Below are 21,113 nucleotides of genomic sequence, written 5' to 3'. Positions count from 1 at the left end.
CAACAGAGCCCAGCAGGCAATGAAGTGCTTGCCTCACAGGTAAGACTCCACCCACAGCAAGGGAAGATGGATTCAACTCAGCACAAGCAGAGCAGCCCCCAAGGCTGAATTAAAACCTGCTAAGGTCCCACGGTGCTGACGGGCTGATGGCCCACTCTGCAGAGTGGGAAAGGCAAAAGGGACTGACCCTGGTGTTGTTCCTCTCTGCCTTCAGCTCAGCGATTTCCTCCTCCCTCTCCAGAAGCTGCTCCCTACACACGTTGAGTTCCTTTGTGAGCGCAGCAAACTCCTAGAGGGCAACAAGCACAGAGAGACTGAATGAACTCATGAGCAAACAGAAACCTCTGCAGAGAAAAGACCCCAAGAGCATTCATTCACTGTCCCCACCCACTGGAACGCACAGGAAGATCCTCCAGGGAAAGGGGGACTGACTGGCCTATCTCCAGGCTTCCCTAATAACCTAGACCCTCACCCAGCCCTCCAGCCTTCCCTTTCTCTGTGTCCCCATCATGGCCAGTGGGCATAGTGCAATGCAAGCCCACCTCCTCAGCAACCTCAGAAGACCAGGAACGGAGCAGGAAGGCATTTTTAGTAACTAAGACATGTGACTTAGGACAATTGGAGACAGAAAAGAAAAGGCCCTAGAAGGCTACTCCCTGGCCTGACCTCTCTGTGGGGCATTTCATGGCCAGTCTTTTTAGGCAGAAAGTGAGCTCAAAACCAAACCTTAAAAACTGATTTTTCAGCCAGGCGGTGGTGGTGCACGCCTTTATTCCAGTACTTGGGAGGCAGGGCCAGAAGGATCTCTGTGAGTTCAAGGCTAGCCTGGTCTACAGAGTGAGATCCAGGACAGGCACCAAAACTACACAGAGAAACCCTGTCTCGAAAAACCAAAAAAAGCTTTTTCACAAGATCAATTTTTTTTTTTTTTTTTTGGTTTTTCGAGACAGGGTTTCTCTGTGTAGCTTTGCGCCTTTCCTGGGACTCACTTGGTAGTCCAGGCTGGCCTCGAACTCACAGAGATCTGCCTGGCTCTGCCTCCCGAGTGCTGGGATTAAAGGCGTGCGCCACCACCGCCCGGCTAAGATCAAATCTTTTGCAGAGAGGTGAGGAGAGCACCCAGAGATCCGGATGGCCATCCCCAGTGCTGCCTCAGGGCACTCCTCACACTGTCTACTGAGTGTAAGTATAAACCATGAGTTCACATGCTTCTGCCAGTTTTTCAGTGGAGCCAAAGCCTTTGAAATAATTACTCTGAAGTAATGCACCTGATGTTTCTCTGGGCTTCTTAAAGGAAGGAGGATGCATAATGGCCTACCTGATAGAGAATGAAACAGACATTCAAAGTATAAAGAGTGGTTGTTGGGCAATTTTACTTTTAAAAAGCTGGTCGTGTGAGCCAGGCAGTGGTGGTACATGCCTTTAATCCCAGCACTTGGGCAAAGGCAGGCAAGCACGCAGGCAGGCAGCCTGGTCTACAGAGTGAGTTTTAGGGCAGCCAGTGCTACACAGAGAAACCCTGGGGGGAGGGAGGGAGTCATGTGTTCAAATCACATCTACATCAGACTTTTGCCACTCAGAGTCAACTGACTACCAGTCACCCACTCTGGATTCATCAGGCTTGCCCAGAAATGCTTGCCTGTGCCCCAAGCCAAGCACAGGCTGTGGGTGAAGACAGTCAACAGTTGAAAGAGCTATCTCTAAAGGAGCAGCTAGAGGGAGACAGAGGAGATGGTTGAGAGAGTGCAATGGTCAATGGAGAGCCAGGGAAGGTCGTTTCTCCCTTCGTGTCTGTCCCCTCACCCTACCCCCCCACCCCTGGTGGCTGGGGGAAGCATGTAATCATTTTAACTCATGGATGTCTCTCAGAAGAAATTAGCAATTCTCCTGCAGGAACAGTAGCCGTGGTAACCCACTCTTGACCTGACAGCAGGAGCTGGGCCACGGAGACCAAGAACACTGAGACTAAGCACAGGCTCACATGGCAATGCCACATGTTGCAGCCCTCAAGGGCTTAAAGGAAGCCAAGCCCTTGAAGCTGGTTCTGAAAAGCACAAAGAAGGTTGGGGAGAGGGAGACACAGTGGACCCTGGTGCTGTAGGTTAAAAGGCAGGGATTCTGGCCCAAGGATGGTTCCAGATTCTACAGAGTGGAGTGATAGGGCAGAGCACGCTCTGAAGGGACAGGAATGAACATGCCATATTTAAGATATGCAGACAGCAATGTCAGAGAGGGGGCTGCAACTCCCAGTCAGGGCTCCTGGTGTGTTCAGGAAGAGGATACCAGTACAAGAACAGGAGCCAGGTCCTAGACAGCCGGAAATGTAGGAGCACCAACAAAAGACCCAGATTGTCAGTGAGGTAGAAGCAAAATCAGCTAAGACACTGGTGCCGGCAGATCAAGTAGGCTGACCCATCATGGCACTGGGTAGTAAGAGAAGGTCAATGGAGACTGTGGCATGGTGACAACAGTGAAGTTAGACCCAGAAGCAAATTAAGGACAAATAGTGCAGAGGCTACATCTTCCAGAAGATGGGACTCTTGCTTGCAGATGGCAAGAATTGTATACATTATGCAGACAGCCAAGAGGCTGAGGGGAGAAGCAGCATTTCTTGGGCACAGAGCAAAACCAGAGTAAGGAAAGAGAGAAGATGGGCACAGATCCAGATCGGGGAGGGAGGCTGCCAGAGCCCCTTTGGGAACCGAGATAGGATGAGTTTGGGGATGGTACAGGATGGCCCCCGGGGGGACAATACTTCCAGCACACAGAGGCAAAGAGGGCAAGAGGAGGATGAACACACAGCTGCAATGGCAGCAGGAGGTGCTCATGGGCTTTCAAAGTGGCAAGAAAGAGGGAAGAGCTCGGGACTGCATGGAAACAGACAACTGTCAGCATCTTATGTCCGAGGTTCAAATTCAACAAACACCACACTTCATCAAGGTGCAGCAAAAGGACATGGAGACAGAACTGCCCAAGCTGCAGGCCGTTACTGCCTGGGATGAGGGAGGATGACCTGCAGTCGCCCTCATTCCCATACAAGCCAACATCCTATGACATCATCTGGCATTGCTCTATCTCTCAGCAGCAAACAGCTTGTAAATTTTTTTTCTTTCAAAGACAGGGTCTCACTTAGGTATCCCAGTTTGACCTTGAACCTACGACTCTCCTGATGTAGTCTCCCAAGTATCTGGCTTCCGCTTTCATTTCAAATGTAACAAACTGTTACAGACTTGCTTTTAAGATCCCCAAGCTGCTTCCATTCTCCTATTTGCTTTTGATGTGCTCTCCCTACCCCTGTCCCTGCCCCTGTGCTCCCCACCCCCCATTTCCCCTCTCAACAGCCTCGGCTGCTGTGGAACTTGTTTTGTAGACTAGGCTGAACTCCAACTCACAGAAATCCACCTGCCTCTGCCTCCTGAGTGTGCTGGGATTAAAGGTATGTGCCACCATACCTGACTCCATGTGTCCTCTTAGCACAGAAGGGATACACTTACTTCTGTTATTCCAGTTATATATTCCTGTTTACCATAAACTCAACAGTCCAGACCTATGGTGGCACACTGCTCCAGCTACAGAGAACAAACTCACAAAACTTGACATCATTTTACTCAAAGAAAAAACTTCTCTTTGCTCAAAAGGATCCAACAACAGAAAATGTTATCAAAGCAAATTTAATTTAGGAGTTTAGATAAACATTAGGCAGGAAATTCCAAAGCTGCAGACTCCAAAACCACATCCCTGCTGCACAAAAATCTACAAGACCCTCAGCCATGTGCAGTAGGGATCTACACATCACTATACAAGGTCCAACTCTCCATATACCCTTTTTCTCTTAAAACAAAATTAATTTTAACCAGGTGCAGCGGCATACTCCTGACAACCCAGCATTCAGGAGATGGAAGCAGGAGGATCAGGAGTTCAAGACCATCCTCAGCAACATAATGAGTTTGAGGCCAACCTGGGCTACATGAGACCTTGTCTTAAAAAAAATAAAAATATAATAATAATAATAATAATGGGGGATTAAAAACAGTATTGCCAGGTGATGGCTTAATTTGTGGAGTGTTTACTGCACAAGCATGAGGACCTGAGCTTGATCCTTAGAACCCATGTTTAAAAGAAAATAGAAAAGGTTGAGTATAGCGGCCTGTGTTTCTAAGTCCAGTGCTAGAAAAACAGAGGCAAGAGGACCATGTGCGCGCGCGCACACACACACACACACACACACACACACACACACACACACACACACACAAAAGCAAACAGAGAATGACCATAACCTGGTGCTGAAGAGGTAGCCTGGTTGTTAAGAGCACTTCCCAGCACCTATATGGCAGCTCACAAAAATAAGCGATAAATCCCTTTTTAAAATACTGTAACACGAGGCAGAGCCAGGCGGATCTCTGTGAGTTCGAGGCCAGCCTGGACTACCAAGTGAGTTCCAGGAAAGGCACAAAGCTACACAGAGAAACCCTGTCTTGAAAAACCAAAAAAATAAATAAATAAATAAAAATAAAAAAAATAAAATAAAATACTGTAACCCAAATACGATACTTATATTTTTAAGGCTTTATTATAATTTCTATATATAAGCATTTTGCCTGCATGTCTGTTTGCATGCTAATAAATGTGCCCAGTGCCTGTGGAGGCCAGTAGAGGGCATCAGATCTCTGGAACTGGGATTACAAACAGTTGTCAGCTGCCATGTAGGTGTAGGGAACTGAACTGAGTCCTCTTTAAAAGCAGCAAGTGGGCTAGAGAGATGGCTCAGAGGTTAAGAGCACTGACTGCTCTTCCAGAGGTCCTGAGTTCAATTCCCAGCAACCATATGGTGGCTCACAACCATCTATAATGAGATCTGGTGCCCTCGTCTGACCTGCAGACACATATGCAGGCAGAACACTGTATACATAATAATAAATCTTTAAAAAAAAAAATTTCTAAGAGCAGCAAGTATTCCAAACTGCTGAGCCACCTCTCCAGGCCCAAGTTATGGTCAATGAAAAAGAAAAAGAACAGCACGCACCAAGGCCATGTGCAGGTGAGGACTGTGTGTTCTTCACCACTCAAGGTGCCATGCACAGTGGTTCTGCAAACCCAGGCTATTTACTGATATTGCCATGTTTAACAGACATTATAACCACAGAGGGTTTTGGTCATCCATTTAAAATCTGACAGCCACCCATAATTCTATCTAACACCCTCTTCTGATTCTCATGGGCACCAGGCACACACATGATACACATACATAAATGCAGGCAAAACACTCACACACATAAAAATTAATCCTCCCCCAAAAAACTAAGTCTGTACAAAACAAATCTGTATTTCCATTTGATATCATCAGAGAAGAGTCATTGAGAAAACAAGATTAACCACTAAAATTAGTTCAAGAACTTGGTTTCTCACAATGCTTACTTCAAATTTTATCATTTCTGGACAAAAACAAAAACAACAACAACAAAAAACAACTGCTCTACCAGAATACAGAAACCAAATATTGTGGATCAAAACCCACAGTCCAGCCAATGTCCCTGGACCCTCTGGATCAGAGGCATTTCTCTGTATAGGCCTCCACCTCCTACCTTCCTGTTCTCCAGGAGGTGACACCACTCCCCACCCCCACCCCCACTATCTAGCTCAGTCCCTTCCACACTTGTGTAAGCTCCATACTCCATACTCTGCCAGCACCATCAATGGTGCCTTTTAATGTTTAAATTATGTTTTGTTATTGTACTAAAAAACTTCCACGGTTATTCCAGCATTTTAAAAAGGCACCTGTGCCACACTGCAGATCAGAGACAGCCTGAGGATGCTGTGCTGCTGAAAGAAGCCAGAAGTACAAATATTGTGGGAAATGTGAGCGTTCTCATCTGCACTGGGCAATTAAAAAACAAAACAAACAAAAAAACCCAAACTGGGGGGAAGAGGTCACCAAAGGCAAAAAAGCCCCTATCTTGTCGTTTTAGGGCGTAGTTAAAAGAAAACACAGAAACAGTAAACACGTCTCAACACAAAAGCCAACTCTCACAACTGACACCACCTGCAGTCAGAGCGGTTGCCTGCCTTGGAATCTGAAATGAGGAGAGCAAAGTGGGCGGAGCTGCGCCATTACCCCAGTGCTCACCTCTCCACCCACTGCCCACTGAAGCAAACCATGGGGAAGAAGGGCTGGAGGGACACTCTAGCCCATGATTCACAGCCTCTTGGGACCTGCCCAGAGCCACATGGCCACAGAAGCAACAACCTGTCAATCGCTGGGCATCAGCAGCAGGTTAACACACACACACACCCCAGGTATAGCGGTGCACTGCTGTGATCCCACACTTGGGAAGCAGAGGCAGCTTGAAAACAGCCTGAGTTATGGAGCAAACCTGTCTCAAAAGTCATAAACAACTCTGTCACAAGTTCTAGCATGTCTAGTTCTTTTCCCATTTCTCTTTTTGAAAAATCATGCAAAAGTCCATACCTAACCTTAACATCTCACTAGGAAGGCCTGTTTTGGTGAAAGCAAATACACACTATTCTCCTTCTGTATTCAGACCAACTACAGAAAAAATACTCTTGAACTGCTAGTGCTGTGATCTACTGTAGCCAATGAGAGTGCTAAAAGTGACCATTCATATCTCTACGTAGTATGGATGGTTGACCGTTAAAACTAGAAAAAAGAGCAGCAAGATGGCTCATGGGTAAAAGCACTTGCTGCACAAGCCCAACACACCCAGAACACACTGTGGAAGGAGAAAACTGACTCCAGAAAGTTGTCCTCTGACTTCCAACCAGGTGCTATAGGACATACATGCACACACGTGCACATGCACATGTATATATACACATAAACAAATAATATATAAAGTATAAATTCTTTTGTTTTAAAAAGAGGAAGAAAGGAAGTTTGTCCCCTTGTGAACAAGATAGACGTTCAATGGCATGGCAGTAGGACCGGCCACTTGGAGGAACCTCTTGCTGAGGGCTGGCCCACACTCCCTCCCTGGCCTGCAAGCCCTACTTTTGTCCTTACCATCTGTGCAGCCTGGCTTCAGGCCCACTTCCTCCCCAGAAGAATGCTGGCCAGCCAATACAGCCTCCACTGAGGGTACAAGCCAGCTTCCATTCCCACCTGACCCAGGCACCCCATTTCGGGCTTTGCCACTTTAGAACACAGGTGTCCCTGGGGTCACCTGCCTGTCCCTCCTATCTCTATGTGGGCATCTCATGGGCTCCATACTCTCTCACACTGGGTTCATCACTTCTTCCTGCCCTGCCTCCAGCTCCTCCTAAGCCCAATGGGATATCAGCACCCAGCCATACAGGTCAGATGCTTACACAGCATGTCACCTCCTTCCACTCCCTCCATCACCTGACACTGGGGACTCTTATGGCTGATTGCACCTCCTACACATATCTTCTGGAACCATCTATTTACCAGAGTCTAGCTCCTCCATCAGGCCACCATGTCCACTTGGTCCACTATGAACCTGCCTAGCTCCCTGGCCTTCTTCCTTCTTTCAAATCCATTTTCTGTTTTTCTGAAACAAACAAAAACCTGAGACTCCTTTGCCTAGATTTCTTCAAGAAGGCCCTGTAGCATAGAGTCAATGCCAAAGCTTCTCTGGTACTAGTGAAAAGCTCCCAAACATGTAACCCAAGCATTTGCACGGGTCACTAACCCTCACTGCCAGGTAGCACAAGTCCTCCAAGTATAGAACAACAGTGGCTCCAGCAGTAATCACTGCCTCACAGCCAGCATGCTGCCACAGGGAAGCCCGCATTCCTCTACACTGTCTCTGCTCTTCTTCTGAACATCACCTCATATTGGCACTCTACCTCAGATCCATGGATCTACCCACTCAGAGCAGCTGCTGTCACCCTGCAGTTCAGAGTTGGAGCACTTAGTAAAATAAGAGGCCTTCCTCAACTTCCCCTGCTGGCTGCTAGCAAAGCCAGCCTCCCAGCTTCTTCTGCTAGCCTAAGTGTTCCAGCAGGCAGAAGCCCAGGTCTGCCTAACCAGTGTGCAATGCTCACGTGATGGCAATGGCACAAAAGATACTACCCTCAAAGGAGATGCTGCCTGGTAGAAATACAATACCATCTGATTTGGCTCTGGTTTCAGCAGACCATACCAACCCCAGGTTTTCGGGAGACAGGACATGGCCTCCACGGTAGATGCCCTGTATAGAAAAGCTACCTACAAACTCCTAGGCCTCACCCTCCTGAGTCAACACTTTGGATGGGTCACCTGGCTTGTTTTGAAATTTTCCCTGGGTAGCTCACTACCCTTCCATTTTGGAAACAGGCATTTCTGATCTTGGGTATGTCACACAACTTCCTCCTTCAGGCTTATTTACCTACAGAATGCATGTAAAGATTCCTTATTCTTTTTTTTTTTTTTTTGGGTTTTCCGAGACAGGGTTTCTCTGTGTAGCTTTGCGCCTTTCCTGGAACTCGCTTTGGAGACCAGGCTGGCCTTGAACTCACAGAGATCCGCCTGACTCTGCCTCCCAAGTGCTGGGATTAAAGGCGTGTGCCACCAACGCCCGGCGATTCCTTATTCTACCCAGGGTCCAAGACTGCACAATCCCATGAAAATGACCCACGTGAGCCACTTAACAGTCAGGCAGTGGCACTAGTCTATTAGCTTAGCAGGAGGCCTATTGGGGAATATTACTTTAACTATGTAAAGATGTGTTGCTTTTGTTTATGCTGTATTTGTTTAATTATATAAAGATGTGTTCCTGTTTCACCTTGCCTGCCTAAGGCACCTGACTGATCTAATAAAAAGTTGAACAGCCAATAGCTAGGCAGTAGAGGGATAGGCAGGGCTGGTAGGCAGAGAGAATAATTAGGAGAAGGAATCTAGGTTTAGGGGGAGAGAGAGAAGAGAACCACAGAGAAAATAAGGGAGACACCCAGGGCCAGTCAGCCACCAGACAGACAGACACAGAGTAGGACATACAGAATGAAAGAAAGGTAAGGGGCTGGAGAGATGGCTCAGAGGGTAAGAGCACTGGCTGCTCTTCCAGAGGTCCTGAGTTCAATTCCCAGCAACCACATGGTGGCTCACAACCATCTGTAATGAGATCTGGTGCCCTCTTCTGGTGTTCAGGTACATGCAAGAAAGAAAGGTAAAAAGCCCCAAGACAAAGTGTAAATGAAGAGAAACAGGTTCCTTTAAGTTATAAGAGCTAGTGGGACAAGCATTAAGATTGGGCCAAGCACTCATAACTAATAGTAAGTCTCTGTGTCATGATTTGGGGGCTGGCAGTCAGTCAAAGAAAGCCTGCTACAGAGGACTATCAACCCTTCATGTGGCACTGTGACTCCTGGGGGGACCCAGGTAACTGCTAGAGATACACTAGCTGACTCTGTCATTCATGGAGATGAAGCCACTCAACTTTCTTCAGGTCATCCTTCTTTGTGACAGCAGCAGCATCTTTTCCAAAAAAGAGTCTCCTGACACACGTGGCAACAGGTGCCATCACTCTGGGGACCATTCCAGATCTCTAGCCTGTACTTGCCATGATTGATCTGTGCTAAGAAGAAAGTCTTCAAGAATGGCCTGGATTTAGGGTGTCACAGCTCAAAAAATGTTCTCAAGGTTTGGCACCCCTCAGAACCCAAAGATCTCAAATTCTCCTCTCATCTTGCACTAGATGCTAGTGCATCATTAGCCACGGGCCTGGGTTGTCTTCTGGAGCTGGCTCTGTCCTTGCTTCATGCTGAGGAGTCTGCCAGGACCTAAACTGACCCATTAAAACCTGAATATAGGGGCTAGAGAGATGGCTCAGCGGTTAAGAACATTGGCTACTCTTACAAAGAGGCCTTGGGGTCAGTTCTCAGCACCCATTCACATAGTGACTTACAGATAACCTTAGAAACTCTCAGTTCCAAAGGATCTGGCACCCTCTCCTGGCCTCTGAAGGCACCAGGAATGTGCACAGTGCACTTACATATGCACAAGCAAGCACCTCGTACACATATAATAAAAATTAATACATATCAAAAACATGGATGTGGACTCAGGCTCAGCACAGCACATACAAAAGACAAGAAACAAAACAGCCAGGCAGATCTGGCTGATTTCTAAGAGAAATAGAAGGGCCAAGAAGTGGTTTCAAACACTAGGCTCAGGAAGCTGAATACACTCATTTCTCAACTTCTGGATCAGCAGCTAAAGAGAATGTGTTCTGGACTCCTAACCTGAAACAGCTCTGTGTGAGGCCAGCCCTCAAAGTCCCAGTGTGGCCTTGGCCCACCTATGGCTAACCAATAGTCTGGGCTCAGCAGCTGGGACACTTCCTCACTCCTGACAAGTAGTCATTCCTGACGAGCCAACATCTTTTTGTTGTTGTTGTTGTTGTTGTTGTTGCGAGGGCACTGTGGTTAATGAGGAGCTGGCATAAATGTTGTGTGCCAGCATGTGGAATCTGTCTCGTAGTGCAGTCATGCTCAGCTAATTCCCATGCATCTTACAGCAGAGATAGGGCACTGCACTGAATTTTAAAGGCCATACATGCAGCTCAGCTTCTCTGACAATGCTATTCTGTGACAACAGAAATCACACTGTACACATCACTGAAGTAGCTCTCTGCTGTGCCACACAACTAGAAATGGGTCAGTCAGAGGACATGTGCTGTCAATGCCACTGTCACCAATCACAGAACACTGAACACACATCACATCAGCTTTACTGTCTGTGACTCTCCAATATAGTAAAAACTCACAACAAAAGGCATGTTATGTTTTGACGAGCAAGCTAAAGGCCACATATAGTCCTCAGTGTTCATGTATGAGTAAGCAAGGGCATCCTGCACTGGTTCAGCTTCAAGGCTGACGGTCTAGTCCCACAGCCGAACACCCAGGCAGCTGCCTTACCCTCTTTTTTCCTCTTTCCTTTCTTTTTGTATGTGTTTTGATTTCTGAGATGAATGGCTCACACAGTTCAGGCTGGTCTCAAACTCACTTTGGAGTAAAGGATGACTTTGAACTCCTGACCTTCCTACCTCCACCTGAGTGCTGGGATCACAAGTGTGCACCATCATGCCTGACTGTGAACAACTTCTAAACACACGCACACATGCACACATGTGCTTAATTCATCTGAATGTCAGCATCATTTCTCTCCATCTGTAATACCTGCCTTTTAAAAACTATCTCTAGTACTGGGGATGGAATGAAATATTATCTACTATAAAACAACAAACAACCATAAGCCTAAAGTGAGTTATACTTGGTCTCAAACGGAATCTTCTTAGCCATCATGCACAGCAGTTAATGCCCACTGCAGGAGTCTGAGAAGAAGCTCCTCCTCTGGTCACCTCACCTCAGACCACAAACTGAACGGCCAGCACTGGCTTCCACCTCAGCCTTTTGGGCTGATTGAGGCACACGGGTCTTCAGGAGTCACAGGTGAGACAGTGCATTCTGGCTGCAAGCTAGGTTTCCATGTAGGACACATTTATCTCTTGTCTATAGCACTACCACATTCATTTAAATCTCCCACAGAATAGCCACAACTGATTTTCTCTTTGCTTGACAACCCAATCTTTAGTTTAGCCATCTGGGCACCCTGTGACATTCTATCTTGTAAAGGAACCATCTGCTGTGCCAGTCCCTGGGCATGTGCTTCCAAACTGCTGCCATGTCCTAATGCAGTGGCTATGCCTTGTGATGCTGGCAGCAATGGTACACTAAGCACAAAACAGCATGTGGGTGTGGGAAGCGCCAGTGTCTGCAGCTCTGTGGGCGTGACAGGCTGATGCCAACCTGAGGGCAGGACCCTGAGTAACTTGCCATTCCTCTAGTAAAAGGAAATAATGCTGCCCTCATTGGCCAGTGAAGGCAGGAAATCCAATGAATTCTTCCTCTTCACACACACATATAACACACACCACTCAAACTTCCCACACCAGGCGGGGGAGTATTCACACATAGAGCATTTCTCCAACACACACTGGCTGGGTTCCCAATTCCATTTGACTCTGCATGGCCTACCCAGAGACAACATCAGATCCCACAGGTGGGCTCCACCCCACAAGACTGCACATCCTAGCTCCCTGAAAGTGGCATCACTTCAGGTTGTTGAGGGTTCCTGCAGGCCCCTCCTTAGTTCTGGGTCACTTGCTGGAGTAGAACTCAAGGGGAGTGCTGCCATGATGAAGGGTGACCACAGCTACCAGGCCAGAGTACCTCAAGAACAAAGCATGTGGGAGAAAGTGTCTCCAGATCCCCTTTAGGCCCACCGCCCTCTGGCATCTCCCATGGTCAGCTATCTGGATACTTGCACCCTATCTTTGACCTTTTTGTTTGTTTGGTTTGGTTTGGTTTTTCTAGATAGGGTTTCTGTATAGCCCTGGCTGTCCTGGAACTCCATTTGCAGACCAGGCTGGCCTTGAATTTAGAGATCAGTCTGCCTCTGCCTCCTGAGGGCTGAGATTAAAGGTGTGCACCACCACACCCAGTTCTTGTCTTTTACTTGTTGAGGCTTTAAGGCCTGAGCAGGCTAATGCCATCATAGCCTCTAGTCACTCTCCACTCCTTAGAGGCTAGGGAAGGGGTGGGGTTGAGATTTCCAAACCCTTAGGACTATCTTGAACTTCCCGGTACCCAGCCCCAACCTGAGACAACATGGGCACCCAGAATCACTTGTGACCCACAAAGGATGTTCCTGTCACTCTGGAGAATCTAGGGATGAAAAGGTATGGGCCAGGGCAAAGACCAAATACATAATTCTTGTTACAATCTCATGTTTGTCACAAACTGAGAACCAGTTCAAATTCAGAGGTCAGCTCATCCAGATACTGAACACTGTGACACCACTTTCCCAAGGCTGTACATGGGGGCAGGTGTACACAAGTGGCTCTGAAGACAAACTTGACATCCTGCACTGAGCAATTGCACTGCTATAGGAGTCATTCTGGATGCCTTCCTTCCAGGCGCACTTAAGAGTAGCATTCTGGAGACATGCATCTCCAGACATTGCATCTGGGGCAGGGGTGGGGAGGATCTAAAGCTGCTGTGAAGCCCCAAGAGGACACAGGACATGATGATCAACATTGTAACATATGCAAAAGACACCTCAGCCTCAGCTGCCCACATGCAAGAGCTTCGGGTCATCCTTTCTGCTCATATCAGGCACGCCATTGGAGGCACTGTGTCAGAGAAGGTGTTCCAGAAAGAATGGAAGGTCTAGGTGGGAAACTAGAACTGAAAGGTGTCTTGCTAGAGAGTTCTCCTGGCACTGAGGAACATGTGCACCCCAGTACGGCCAGCTGCCATTACAGCATTTCCTGGCAGTTTGCTGATGGCCCAGGAAACACAAATGCTCCAGTGTTCATGGTCACACAGCTCAGGCAGCACAAAATGGTGTAACTGAACTTGAAAGGCCCTGAGTGCTCGTTCATGAAGTTTTCCTAACAAGAATGACTGCCTACCGGAAAAGACATAAAAAGATGTAAGTGATCAGTGGGAAAGATAAGAAGAAAGAGCTATTGTCAGGCCAGGAAGAGTCTGGACACGCCCCATCTCTGAGCCCCACACAGGCATCGCTTTGCTTGTGCAAATTACCCATCAGAGCCCTCCCACACAAGTTCTCAGAGGGCCCACTAGAGCCCTGGAAGTAACCAGCCTTCCAATCCTCCAGGCCTCTGCTGTTTCTCTCTCAGCCCTCTTGCCTCCCACAGCTTCCCTGTACCCACTTCCAGGGAACCACAGTTACCATTCTACCCTTGCTGCTGCTGCTGCTGCTGCTGCTGCTGCTGCTGCTCCCTCTTCCCACAACATCCTGTATGTGACTGACCCTCACAGCTCATGCACTGACCTCTGCAGTGTCTATCTGTGAGGCACCTAGGTGACATGGGCTTCATCTGCTCTACCAAAGCACCACCAGCATCTACGGCATCCCAAGAAAGGCTTCGGCACTGTCAAACGCCAAGCTCTGGCTAAGCACCTAGCAAAGTCTAAGTGTCCATGTATGGGGCTAATCACCAATTTTCCTGACAGCAGATGCCACTGTGACATGCTCGTCCTGAACCTCCAGGGTGGGTTCTAAGTGTTCAGGCTCTGTAAATCAGCTTGACAAGCATGCTAGATCACACACAGTTTTACCCCATAACTTAACAAGCAGTATCTTGAAAGTAATAGGGCACAAATCTGCCCTCGCCTAGAGAAACCAGGCGTGCTGGCAGCAGTGAGGAAGCAGAAGGAAGAGAACTGGGAGTTAAGGGTTAAGGCTAACCTGGGCTTCATGGGACCCGGTTTCAAAGGTGAAGGAAGGAAGAAAGGAAAGTTTTTTGTTTGTTGGTTTGAGACAGGGTAGCTTACATTGATCTGGAACACAGTGATCCTCCCTCTTCAGGCTTCTGAGTGCTGGTATTATAGGCATGAGCCCTGTTCAAAATTTACTAGGCCAAAAAAAAAAAAAAAGACAAAGATACTAAGCTATTAAGCTAAGTTCCCATAAAATAAAAAGTACAATACATCTATATTTAATTGTTTGGGGTTTTCTTTTATATGCATGGGTGTTTTGCTTGCAAATGTTTGTGTTATCACATTTGTGCAGTGCCAGTGAAGGCCAGAAGAGAGTATCAGATTTCTGGGTTGTGAGCCAACATAAGGGTGCTTGCTGGGAGTTGAACCCGGCTCCTCAAGAAGAACAAACAGCCAGTCTTTTAATGTCAGGATCATCTCTCCAGGCCCTAATGTTTTTGTTTTCAAATACTTTCACAGACTATATGACATTTATTTTCAGTAACCCAGCCAGACACCTCATTTCATAAATGAGAAGACAGAGTCCAGCAGCTCTGAGAGGTACAAAGGTCTCTGGATCAGTAGTATCTGCTGCTGCCTTCAGGAAGATTCCACCATGACCAAAGCCAGCATTAACTGAGTGTCCAGGAGGTGTTGTATGGGTGTTTTGCATCAGTTCTCATGAAATATGCCATTGTCAGCACCCAAGCATACAGATGTCAGAAGTCTTAGCAATGAACTGTCCTGACCAAGGTTAGAAAGCAGGCTGAGGCTCGAAGACTTCAAACTGCACACAGCAGAGTGAAGTATAAGGGCACGAAGATAACAGAAAAAAGGGCTGTTTTCCTAGGCAACCAATGACTTCATCATCAAATGGAGAGCATGATGCTCACCACCCATCAGATGTCTTGTGATTCCTTCTGTCCCTCCAAGGACCAATACCCTGGGTCCTAATACTTCATTTCTGCTTTTCCTGCACTGAGGCCTTCTTAAAAACCAGTGTGGTGGTACACAGCTGTAATCCAAGCACACAGAAGTTTGAGACAGGTTTGCTCAGCCTAACATGAGTTACCAAACAAATCCCTGTGCCGTCAGTCAATCAAAGGTAGAGTAAAGGCAAACAGCAGAGAAGGCATCAGCAGCACAGGTATCAGTCCCAGCCTCTCCTCTAAGCAACAGGGACACACACAGTCTGGGTCTTGGCCTCCTACCCACAGAGGCCAGGGCAGGCGTTGGGACGGGTGCTGTGGAAGAGAGGCTTTCTACAGGCTGTGGATAAAGGGGGAGGTAAACAGCTAAGGAGTGGCACTTAGTGAGGAAGAGCATGCAGAGGTGAGAAGAGCAGAGACAGAGTTGGGAAAGCCAGAGTGAGCAAGGTTTGGTTTGCCTCTCATGCCTCAAATGGTGGCAAATGATGAAAGGGCCGAGAGTACGGGAAGGGGAAAGGATGAGCAGAGAAGACAATGATGAGGAGACTCTGGAGGAGGCTGGGCGGGCCATTCAGTTCTTGCTTTTGCAGAACTGGGGTAGAGCTCAAGTGTGATGGGCAAGCTCTGGCTCTGAATGCACCCTATGTCTTGACTCAGCACTTCCTAAAGGCAGCTGCTGCTTCTTTCAATTCTATTTTGTGATGTGTATGGTGTGTGGGTGTGGATGTTCCTGTGTACGGGTACATACATGTATATAAGGAGGTGTGCACGTATGTGCATGTACAATGTGGAAGGCAGGGGTCAATCTGTGTGTCATTCCTCAGGAGCTGTCCATCTTGGTTTTTTGAGACAGTATCTCTCCCTGGCCTGGAACTCTAGGTTAGGCTGGATGACTAGCAAGACCCAGGGTTTCACCTATCTCCACCTACTTGGAGATGGGATTATAACCACACCCAGGTTTTGGTTTTGTTTATGTATAGGTGTTTTGTATGCATGTATTTGTGGAGTTCCTGGGACTTGAGTTACAGATTCTTGTGAGCTGCCAAGTGGTTGCTGGGAACTGGACCCGGATCCTCTCGAAGAGTCGTCTCTCTAGCTCCACAAACCCAGGTTTTTTATATGGGTTCTGGGAACTGAACTCAAGTCCTCAAACTTTCAAGGCAAACATTTTACCAACTGAGTTATTTCCCCAACACATCCCTCAATTATTTCAAAAGAGGTTTTCTTTAAGTGGAGAAAACCCCCGAGCCTGTTGTATCAGGGAGTACAGCAGCGAGCCACAGATGAAAACATCAGCTCCTCTGCTCTCGTCTATCTTACTTTGAGGCTGTAGCTGACTAGAGGCCTATCTACAGCCCACATGGTTTTTGGTTTTTGTCTTTTGAGATAGGGTTTCTGTATAGCCCTGGATGTCCTGGAACTCACTCTGTAGACCAGGTTGGCCTCCAACTCAAGAGATCCAGCTGCCTCTGCTTCCCAAGTGCTGGAATTAAAAGCATGCACTACCACCACCCAGTGAACCCACATCTTTAAATGAACAGCAGTGATAAAACTGATGACTGTGAGAAGAACGAACAATTCCAGACACTTGTCTTCAAAAAGCTGGCAGTCTTCACCTCAGTATTCTGTGTCATCACCTCTTTATGCAGTAGACTGAAACATTTACAGCCAGTCTCTAGGGTTAACTTATAACTAGGGACTATGCCAGTATCTCAAAGTATAGAAAAGTATGGTCTCCACATGAAGAAAGCAAGCTGCCTGCCCATACCCCAGAGGCTCTGCCCTGCCTCAGCAGTATTCAGGCCAGGGTCATCAACCATTCTGATGTCTACTGGCCAGGCAGAACAGGTCCATGTTAGGATAACCTCTTCTCCCAGCACCTAGCTCTTCCCAGATGGCCCTGCACAGAGGAACTGCAGCTCCATAAGGGTGGGAAGCACAGGGCTGCCCACAGAAGTGTGCTTTCCAGCAGGCTCTTTATTCACTGCTCAACATTTTTGGAACAAGTATTTCTATGATTTGCACAAGAAAAAAAAAATGGAGTGCACATTCTCTTCGGTCTAGTGTCTGTATTCTAGTCACCACCAGTGTGCCCACACAGAAGCCCAAGCTGTCTGTGAGAAAAGGCCATCAGAGACAGGAATGAAAGTAACAAGGCAGTGACATGACAGAACTCTGGGAAAGACGGCAGTCTACTAGGAACAGTGCCCCTTGGCAAGTTTCCTGACAATCCCAGCTAGGAGGTGGGGTTCACTGCTCTGTGAGGTATGCTGATCTACTCTGCATAGATTTGCAGGCCTATCACAGTTCAGACAGACTACCACTGTGTGCTGTGTTTTGGCCTGTGACACCTGAGCCCCTTTTCTATATGTGGTCCACCCCAAGGAGCAGCACGTGGCCCTGAGGAATAGCTGCTACTCCAACCATGTGCTGTCCCAACTTCTGCAACACAGGTTGGTTACCCTCACTGCTGAAGGGAAGGAAGGCTCCTACAGAGGTGCCTACTGGACCCAGGCACCTAGCAGTGTCCCTGGCAACACAGGGCTCAGGTTCCAGACCTTCTCTAAGTCCTTCAGAGCGACAGGGCCACAAAACTCACAGCCTTCCTTCACAGACACTGGTCCTCCTCAAGGGCCTTCAGGTAACTGCTTTCTGAGCACTCTGCACAGGCTGTCTGTAAAACAGCCTGGCTGGCCTCCAGATTTTAGACACCATACCTGCACTATGGACACACTGGATGAGGGGCATGAGGGGCTGGAGCTGCAGATCCTCAACACTCCCTGGTGTTCAACTGTTTTCCCTCATCTTCTCCACGTCCCTCACTGGTCACGTGAACTTCTGGAATCTCAAAGAAACACCTTCTTCACCATGGCCCACCTTTGTAATCCCAAGAATGGGGCTGCTCACGGCCACCATCTGTGAAGTGATTATGAACATCAGGCTCTATGGTGAGCATGTCACACTGCTGTCCCCACAACCTAGGGTAAAGCTCACAGCAAAAAGCAGAAACAACATTTCAGACCCACATTTACTTGCAAAGCCTTGAAGCACACAGCACTAACATGCAATCCTCCATAAAACACAAAACCAACACAATCATGACGACTCACCAACTTCCTGTCTCAAAGCTCCTTTCTTACACTTGAGACAGGGATGCAACCCTGTTGTACCTGAAGAAGGAAAGATCTCAACACTACAGGAGGGTGTCTGCAGGTGTCCCTCCCACCCTGCCTTCCGTGGCAGATTCTGGAACACAGTCCCCACCTCTAGTTCAGTGAAGGACTGTGCAGGCAGGACACTGAGTACTTAGGCCCATCCAGCTCTCATGCTTCCCCAGGTGCTCCTAGCACCACCTTCACAGAGCACCTCACCTGCGTCTGGCTGTCAGTCTTCTCTGCAAAGACCCCAGAAAGATGTGCCTCTCACTTTGATCTGCAGGATCATAACCTCCTATGCTGCAGAAAAAAAGCCCTAGGCCCCAAGAGGTTACAGGACACAGCAGAGCCAAAGCTACCTCTCTACTGAGGGGCCATGCACTTCCCGCTCTACTAGGCTGCAGCACATGCTCAGTGAAGGGAGAGATGAGGGAGAAGTATGCCCACCATGACACACAAATCAGGGCTGGCTGACATGACATTCTCAAACATCACTTCTACTTTCTCTGTTGTTCCAACCATTTCAGTTATCTCAAAATATGTCACAGTTGCAGTCAATGCATTCAATTACCAGGAACAAAGAGCTGACTGATGTGAAACAAGATGGCAGTTAGAAAGCAGAGGCATTGGCTGGAAAGAAGAGTATCAGTGGGAAGGGAAGGAGAATAAGAGATGGCAATGGAGTGACTATGATCAAAATGCACTATACTCATCCATGAACATATCATGGACCCATTACTATATAAATAATACTATATTATACTATATGTATATAGCACATGTAGCATATACATAATACAGGCTAATTTGAAAATTGGCCATGGGCAGGCAGGGTAGCTCAGCAGCTATAGGAAGGCACTTGCTAGCAAGCCTAGAACCAACATGGTAGAAGGAAAGAACTGACTCCAGAAAGTTGTCCTCTGACCTCCACACTTATGCCATGGCAGGTATATGTATGTACACACATACAAACACACAAACACACACACACACACACACACACACACACACACACACACACAAAATTTAAAACTCCAGTCCTGGGGGATTGGATACCCTCTTCTGGCCTCCATAGGTAGTGTATACATGGTATACATTCATACATGCAGGCAAAACACTCACACACACAAAAATAAATAAATACAATTTTAAAATTAGTGACACACACTTCCACATGACACACTTGAGTCCCTTTGTTCTGTGCTGGGAAAAACATGAAGAGAAACAACAGGAAGCCAGATGCCTCAGGTAAACTGAGCGCAGGAGCTGCAGACAAGAGGAGACATCTAAGAACAGGGGATTTTCTTTCTTTCTTTCTTTCTTTCTTTCTTTCTTTCTTTCTTTCTTTATTTATTTATTTATTTATTTATTTTGGTTTTTCAAGACAGGATTTCTCTGTGTAGCTTTGCACCTTTCCTGGAACTCACTCTGTAGCCCAGGCTGGCCTCGAACTCACAGAGATCCACCTGCCTCTGCCTCCCGAGTGCTGGGATTAAAGGCGTGCGCCACCACCACCCGGCTAGAATAGGGGATTTTCAAGATTCTGGAAATAAGAGAAACCAACTTCAGGTATCAGGAGATCAGCTCTTCAGCTCATGACTTGTGTGCTGTGTGGCCACTATGCACTGTGTGCCCATGTGTCCTACACTATGTTCAGCATGAGGCTCTAGACTACTCAGTGCCTGGCTCCACCTCAGGTTCTGGCCCAGTGGGGAGAACAACAGCTGTATGGAAAAGACAGAAAGAGAGCTGAAGATTCTCTGCCACAGAAGCAGCACTGCAGTCCAGTACTACAGGCTGGGGACACCTGAGAGGTACTGCTGTGCACCCAATCTTGTCCGAGTCAGAGAACTCTGGAGCCAGACAACCTGCTGGGTTCAGATGCATGCCAACACTCAGTGCCTGCAGAACCCTAAGCTGGTGACCAGGCCTCACCAGGCAGTGTCCTCATCTATGATGTGGTCCCATCAGCCTATTAGAGCCCCGTTATGAGCATCAGAGGCCAAGTAGGCTTAGAGGCAATGGCTGTCAACCAGTACGCCCCCATCTTCCCAGTACCCACATACCCAATACAAGATGTGCTGAACTCACAGCAGAAAAGCAACAAGTGCTTGCTAGGTGGAAACCAGAAACCACTATCCATGATAAAGTGATACAAGAACCCAAAGCTCAGAAACGAGTGACCTAACACAGGAGACAAAGAGGCAGACATCCTGCCTGAGGACACACTTGTCCTCTCCACCTGCCCTTCCTGACATGAGTATCACAAGGGAAAAGAAAAGGGTGGAATGTATCTTAGAGATGGTCAGAAACAGAGAGACGTGGCAAGGTATACTTTTAAACTATGCATGTCAATTACTCTCCATCATTAAAAGGAAAGTGCACTTAAGCATTTATATAAAACACCTTTAAGTAACACAAGGAATAAAAAACCAGCTTGCTCAGTCTCTCTGGACATGAGCAGAGCCATATAACAGCAAAGTAAAATTCACCCAGAATGCCTTTAGGCTCCTCCAGCAACTGGACCTCCAGTTCAGTCACCAAGCTTATCATTTTAATATGCATAAAAGAAGTGCTGCACCAGACTCTCAAACTGGCACTCCAACCCATTCAGCACTGCAGGAGAACTTCCTCTGTCACCATCTGACCCACTGTGTCTCAAGTGGAGGGAAAGGACAGCTTGAGAGTTCCAGAGATCGACTGCTCAGGAGTACTGACTCCTGGCAAGCAGCATTTTTAGTTTTCCTATGCGTGACTGGACTGCAGCACACCACTGCCACCA

General features: G+C 47.5%; 1 protein-coding gene across 3 annotated transcripts in view; it reads right to left on the bottom strand.

Moving 5' to 3' along the window:
• Positions 1-21,113, bottom strand: part of Ppfia1 (PTPRF interacting protein alpha 1) — an 84,550-nt gene that overhangs the window by 47,460 nt on the left and 15,977 nt on the right. For all 3 annotated transcript variants that reach the window (XM_059264013.1, XM_059263998.1, XM_059264006.1), the window contains exon 3: positions 188-289. In XM_059264013.1, the coding sequence (XP_059119996.1) occupies positions 188-289 (102 nt within the window). The remainder of the gene's footprint in view (positions 1-187; positions 290-21,113) is intronic.

Source organism: Peromyscus eremicus, chromosome 1 (assembly GCF_949786415.1).
Source record: "Peromyscus eremicus chromosome 1, PerEre_H2_v1, whole genome shotgun sequence".
Taxonomy (NCBI): domain Eukaryota; kingdom Metazoa; phylum Chordata; class Mammalia; order Rodentia; family Cricetidae; genus Peromyscus; species Peromyscus eremicus.
Note: the sequence above shows the minus strand (reverse complement) of the source record. Positions and strands in the feature narration are given on the sequence as shown.